We start from the raw sequence: 6,541 nt of genomic DNA on the forward strand, positions 1-6,541 counted from the left end.
TGCCCTCCACACAGGAGACGAGGGATTTCACAACCCAGCCCAGACAGGATTAAAGAGAAATACACAAGTAAACAAATAGCAGCCTCGTAAAACTGGACGTGCGGCGTGGGGAACGGAGCCTCCGGGCCACCGGGTGAGGTGCGAGCTGCCCGGGCACCGGGAGCGATGCCCACGGGGGCCGGCACGGTGGAGCGCGGCGGCAGGGTCCTGCCGGGAGAGCCGCTTTAAAGCAGCGCTCAGCAATCTCATTTTTCACACGTCTCCTGTAGTCAAACTGCCCCTGTCAGAGGAAAGGAGTTGCTTCCTGTTATTTCCATTGAAATACTTGTCCCGGTCGTTAGCCGGCAGGCTTTTGCAGGATGGCACCACGCACGCAGATGGGCTCCAGCCGGCTCTCCCGAGGGCTCCTGCTGCTCTGGGGTAAGTGTGCCGGGGGTGGCCACGGCGGCCAGGGGCTCCACACCTCGCACCACCGCTCACCCAGCCACCCTGCCGCGTGTGGGGCCCGAGGCCGGGGTCTCAGCTCAGCCCAGCCCACCACCCACCCCGGTGTGCAGCCAGCCGGGCAGCACCAAGGGTGGCTGGGGTGGCCATCGCCTGCACAGCCAGGGGCCGGTGGCAGGCGGGCAGTGGGTGCTGTGGGGCAGCCCCTGCCATGCTCACCCCCGGTCTTTTTGCCAATGACCCACGGGAGCAGCTGGGAAGCCCCACGAAGCCATGGGCTGGGACAGGAGCCACGGCACCGCACGTATGTGGGGAGAGAGGGGCTGGACGAGGCTGTCGGGAACAGAGAGCGGGATGGGGTGGGCTGCCCTCGCCGCAGCCCGGGAGCACCCCCTGGCCAGTGCCTGACTGTGCCGGAGCTCCTCGCGAGCAGGACCTGCCGAGGTGGTTCACCGTGCAACTGGCATCACTGCCCCACATCGTGGGTAGAAGACAGACAGGGCAGTTTCCTCAGGCTGTGGGGCTCCGGTGGGCCAGGCAGGACATGCCCCAGGCCCTTGGTGGGCTGTGCGGGGTGTGGGGCAGATGGCGGGCGGAGGGGCTCTCCGGCAGTGCCGCGCTTCCTCTTCCTGCCCTGGCCCTGTCCGGCTGCGATGCAGCTGCCTGGGGCAATGGGGCAGCCCTTGCACTGGCTCCCCATGGGTGGGGGGCACGGCTTGCCCCTGTGCTGTGACCCAGGGCCCACAGCCCCCACGCAGCCCCTCTGCGCCCTCAAGCAGCTGCCTGCAGCCTGGCTGCCCCCTCCCCACAGCCCCTGCCCATATGGGGGGCTGGACACCCTGGCCCCACGGCATGCCAGGCTCTGGGCAGCACTCTTCCCAGCACCCCAACTTCAGGAACCCCTGAAAGTTCCCCACTGCAGACCCAGCCCTGCCGGGGCAGCTCCTGCACGTGGAGCCCTGCCCGTGCCCATGCCCCACTGACCCCTGGCCCCTTCCCTCCACAGCTCTCCTGGGGACCGGGCTCTGCCACGTGGACACCAAGGCAGAGGGCTTCAGCAAGGTCACTGAGACAAGCCCACCCATGGTCTCGTTCAACTGGACTTATGAGCTTGCGGGTGAGTGCCGGGGCTCAGTGAGGGCCAGGCAGCGCCATGGGGCCAACGATGCCCTGGCTAGGGCTGGCTCTGCACCGCAGGGTGACCCCCTTTTCCCCTGGCTGTGTGCTCTCCGTCCATCCCCAAACTAGCCAGACTGTGCCACGGAACCCTCCCTGGCACTGGCCACACTGGGGGCAGCTGGCCCCGCTGTTCCACTGTGCTCCTGGGCGTCACCCTGGGGTCTGGCCCTGTGCCGCGCCTGTGCCTTCCCCACCAGCCTGGGCATGGGGCTGGGGGCTGGGTGTCAGGCGGCAGCAGCCGCAGGCAGGGACAGGCTCTGGCAGTGGTGCTGCCCGCGCTCAGCACCTTTCCCCTGCAGAGGAGGTGTACGCCAACATCACGCAGAGCTGCTGGGAAGGCTTCGTTCACCTGATGATGAATGTGACGGCGTCGGAGCTGTGCGAGTGGAAAGTCATCAGCAGGTATGGGGTGGTGGGACAGCTGAGAGCCCCCCCCGGGCAGCGCTGGGGGTGGGGTGGGGCAGGGGCTCTGGCTGACTCTGGGGGTGTCCCCAGCTGGGGAAGCGACACATGGGGTCACTTTGGTGGGGCCATTGCCTGTGGCCCCTCCGACCCCAGGGCTGCGTGAGTGGAGCTGCTCCTGAGACAGTGGGAAGAGTTTGGCTGGGACAGAGCTCCCACACTATGCCACTGGGCCACCAGCTCCTGGCCCGAAGGCCACCTTCTGGCCCAGGGCCACCTTCCCCTCCAGCAGCTCCGGGCAGAGCTGGTGCGGGCAGCGGGGCACAGGGTGAGCCCCGGGTGGCCTGGAGGGTGCTGCTGGGTTGGATGGCCACCCGGGGAGGGGGGGAGTCCGTGCCTCCGGTGTCCTGCAACCACGCGGTATGCCCCCATCCCCATCCCCTCCCAGCGCCCCACGGCTCTCTCCCCAGGCCCTACAGCAAGCTGCAGGCCTGCCTGGAGGAGTGGGCTGACCGCCTGCACTACGGTTACCCCAACGCGCTGGCGGAGCAGTACATCTTCCAGAGCCACCACCACTACTTCCACAACTGCACCCTGGGGCACCAGGTCTACTTCGACCCGCCTGAGGACGTGCTGCTGGCCATGATCATCGCTCCCATCTGCCTCATCCCCTTCCTGGTCACCCTGGTCATCTGGCGCAGCAAGGACGGCAAGGCCCAGCCCTAGCGCCACAGCTGGCGGTGACCCTGGGGGTCCTGCTCGTCCCGTCCCCCCCGGGCTGTGGGGCCAACCGGCCGCTCGCCCACCCCCGGGGGGCCTCCTGGAACACGGTGTCAGGGCGGCCGGTTCCCACCGTGCCGCCGGTGGTGCACCCCGCCCCGCGGCTGGGGATTAAATGCTTCTTCCCCGGCGCGTGGCACTGGTTCTTCTGCCGCCGCCGGGCCCCGGCTCGCTCCCGCCGCCCGCCCGCTCTGCCTCGCCGGCAGCTGCTGGCTGTGGGGCGGCACCGGGAGGCGCTGGGCGCGGGTGGGGAAGCGCGCCGGGCCCCGGGCCGGCGCCGCCGTCCGGGCGGGGCGGGGCTACGAGGGGGAGGGGCTCCATCAAGGGGCGGGGCTTCATAAGAAGGCTTTTTCGAAGGGGCGTGGTTTGTTTATGATGGGCGGAGCTTCGCGAGTACAGGGCGTTGGAGCGGGCCACCGATGGGGCGTGGTTTAGAGGGGGCGCGGTTTAGTGACGATAGGCGGAGCTTCGGAAGTACGGGGAGTTGGGGCGGACCACAGAGGGGGCGTGGCTTAGAGGGGCGTGGCTTTGTGGAACTGAGCTGTATGGGGCGGAGCTTCGCGGGGAGGGCGGGGCTCCTCGGGAGAAGCCCGGAAGTGGGGCGGGCCAGCCCGGAAGTGGGGTGGGGCGGGCCGGTCCGGTCCGGAAGGCGGCGGTGGCGGTTCTGGCGGCGGCGATGAGCTTCGCATGGCCCTGGCAGTACAGCTTCCCGCCCTTCTTCACGTGAGCGCGGGCCGGGGCCGGGAGCGGGGCGGGACGGTGGGAGTGGGAGGCGGGGCTGAGCCGCGGCTGGGGTTAGGCCGGGCCGGGGGTGTCGGGGCCCTCCGCGGAGCCCCGCGGCCTGGCCCGGTCGCTGAGCGAAGCCCCGCAGGCTGCAGCCCAACGGTGAGACGCGGCAGAAGCAGCTCTCGGCCTGGTGCGCGCTGGCGCTCGCCTACAGCCAGCGGCACCGGCTGCCCGCCATGACGGTGCGGGAGGCCCAGGACAGCCCGCTCTTCGCCAACCACCGCCTGCAGCGTATCCTTCGGGGCCCGGTGCCCCCCGCCTGCCGCCCCGGGGTCTCCCCTCCCTCCAGCGGCCGCTGAGCCTTTCCTTAACCCCCCGCCCAGGGAAGCTTCCGCTGGAGTCCATCCAGGTGGTGCTGGAGGAGCTCCGCAAGAACGGTGGGTGCCGTCTGCCAGTCTGCCTGCCCGCTTGCCCACCTGTATGCCAGTCTGCCCGCCCGCTTGCCCACCCATGTGCCTGCCTGTGTGCCCACCTATGTGCCAGCATGCCCACTTGTATGCCCACCTGTGTGCCAGCATGCCCACCCACGTGCCGGTCTGCCTACCCGTGTGCCCACCCAGCCCAGAGCTGGTGGGGCAGGAAGGCTACAGCCACTGGCCAGGTTCCATCCCGCTGCTGGGAACTGGGCCCAGGGCTCACCCAGCTGCCGGTGTGGGCCGTGCTGCTCCCCACGCAGGGTCCCACGGGCCTTCCCTGCCCACAGCCCACACGTGGGACCCAAACCTCTGCCTGCCTGGGGCAGATTAAGCTGCGGGAGGAAGAGGGGGCTGGAAAAATAGAAATTAATTTCTGTGCAAGTAGAAATATTGGGGGAGTTGGCGTGAGTAGTCTCATGGTGGTGAGAGGCAGGTGCCTGAAGTTCCCCGCGGGTATAATGTCTAGCACATGTTGTGAAACCCACAGGTTTGATCATTATTATAGTCTTGTGCTCTGATTATGTACCTTTTCCCTGTTGATTTTAGGGAACCTGGAATGGTTAGATAAGAACAAAACCAGTTTTCTGATCATGTGGAGGAGACCAGAAGAATGGGGAAAGCTCATCTATCAGTGGGTGAGAACGTAGAAGCTGTCTCGCCCCACAGACCAGGCTTTCTGTGGCCGGGAGGACAGGTGGTATCGGCTGCCGTTTGTGAAAAAGACCACTGTAATATTTTTCTCTTGCTTCCTTGCTGCTTTTACTTTACTTCTTCCACATCTCTCTGTTGCAGAAAAGCGTAGAGAGGTTAACAGCTTTTTTTACTTGCTGTAAGACACAGTTTGAGCAGCGGATGCAGTCACCCGCTCCCACTGCAGTTGGCTGTTCCGTAGTGAGGACAGAGCGAGTCCTTATTGCAAAACACGTGGGCAAAAAGAGCAGAGGGACAGGGAAAGGAACTGTCTTAGTTCCCCTAGGTGTCATTTCTTGACTCTCCAGTGCCCCAGAACATTTCCAGTGTAGTATCGAGTGCTGTTCACGTGCCATTTCGCTTGTACTGAGGTGTACAAGAGATCATGCCGAGGATGTTAAATCACACAGAGGAGAATTGCTATATTGATTTTACGTTTCCAGGTGTCGAAGAATGGCTTGACCAACTCTGTATTCACGCTGTATGAATTAGCCAGTGGCGATGACACAGAGAATGAAGGTAACGTCATGTGTTACGTTCCGGAGCAGGTTTTCAGAGCACACTTGATTTGAGCGTGTAAACAGTTGACTGTCAGATCATAGTTTTGTAGACTACATATTTTAAAATTGCTTATGCAAGCTCACACCGATCACCGCTGGCAAATGCCATTCTGAAGGCTTTTTTACCACACTGCATGAACATCTCCCTTTGCTATCACTGTTTGCATTTTAAACCTTCCCCCACCTTGCAAGCCTCCCTAGTGCCCAGCTTTTTATCTGGCCTGAGGTGCGGAGTGTTTTGGTTTTATGCGTAGCTTCTGCACTGCCTTTGAGACTGCTGTGACTCATTCCCTTCTGTCTGTTGACCTTCAGGCTTTGTTCCTGATGCAGCAATGTAGTGATGAGTCTGTTAGTGTTGCCATGATTCTGGGTTTGCTGTAGCGTTATGGCACTGGAGTCTGAAAGCGCTCTTCAGAGCCCAGTGCTACGCCACTGCCAGCACTGGGAGTTTGTAAACCTGTTTCCTGATGTGATTTTTTTTTTTTTTTTCCCTCCCCCTCTTAATGACAATATCTGTCCTTCCCTAGAGTTCCATGGCTTGGATGAGACTATGCTGCTCCGTGCTCTGCAAGCCTTGCAGCAAGAGCATAAGGCTGAAATTATCACGCTGGATGATGGCCGAGGCGTCAAGTTCTTCTGATGGAAGCCCCTGCCGCTCCACTCTTCCCTGGCTGCTGAAGCGTTCTCGCTGTGAAGGTTTGCACTCCTGGCCTGGTTTCAAGCCATGACTGCAAGCAGCTGCATACTTGGGATTTCTTGGGGCAAGGAGAGTCAGCGAAGCCTTCCAAAGATGTGACTTCTTAGAAATATTCAGAGATCCTCTGTCTGTCTTTTCTCCCTGTTGATTGTGCTTGAGAGGCTAAAGCTGCTCTAGGCAGCTCTGAGAGGGACCACCCAGAAGTGAAATAATGGGACTGCTCCAGTTGCTGGTCCCCGTTCCTGCAAAGGCCACGGAGCGGTCTCTTCAGCTGGCTGGTTGAGCTTGGCCTCAAAGGGCATCTCCTTCCCTCCTGGCAGCCGCGTTTCAGGCTCTGCAGTCCCTGCTGTGTTGCCAAGCAGGGTGAGAGCAAGTGCGAGGAACTTGCTGTCGCTGCGGTGCTGTAGAAGACCTCAGTGGCAGACTGATAATGTGCTTGCTGCAAAGCAGGCTGTGCAGCGGGGTGGGGGTGGATGCCAAGGAACTACATTTGAAGTAATTAAAATGAGATGTATTTATAGAGCAGCCTGGATGTTTTTGTCTATCTTTATTTTTCCATCAGAAACAAAACAGAGCGGTGTACTGGA

At 62.3% G+C, this 6,541-nt stretch overlaps 2 protein-coding genes across 2 annotated transcripts; both read left to right on the forward strand.

The window, feature by feature from the left end:
• The first annotated feature begins 123 nt into the window (after positions 1-123).
• Positions 124-2,934, forward strand: RAMP2 (receptor activity modifying protein 2). The gene is made up of 5 exons (XM_080370022.1): positions 124-138; positions 270-420; positions 1,451-1,561; positions 1,923-2,025; positions 2,496-2,934. The coding sequence occupies exons 2-5, from the start codon at positions 360-362 to the stop codon at positions 2,749-2,751; spliced, it is 531 nt and encodes a 176-aa protein (XP_080226148.1). The 5' UTR covers positions 124-138; positions 270-359; the 3' UTR covers positions 2,752-2,934.
• Positions 2,935-3,361: 427 nt separating this feature from the next.
• VPS25 (vacuolar protein sorting 25 homolog) lies at positions 3,362-6,479 on the forward strand. Its single transcript, XM_080370023.1, has 6 exons — positions 3,362-3,528; positions 3,677-3,822; positions 3,915-3,968; positions 4,554-4,642; positions 5,141-5,216; positions 5,785-6,479. Exons 1-6 carry the CDS (start codon positions 3,482-3,484, stop codon positions 5,895-5,897), a joined length of 525 nt encoding a protein of 174 aa, XP_080226149.1. The 5' UTR covers positions 3,362-3,481; the 3' UTR covers positions 5,898-6,479.
• Positions 6,480-6,541: the final 62 nt, after the last annotated feature.

This window comes from Falco punctatus (genome assembly GCF_963210335.1).
Source record: "Falco punctatus genome assembly, chromosome: 19".
NCBI lineage: Eukaryota > Metazoa > Chordata > Aves > Falconiformes > Falconidae > Falco > Falco punctatus.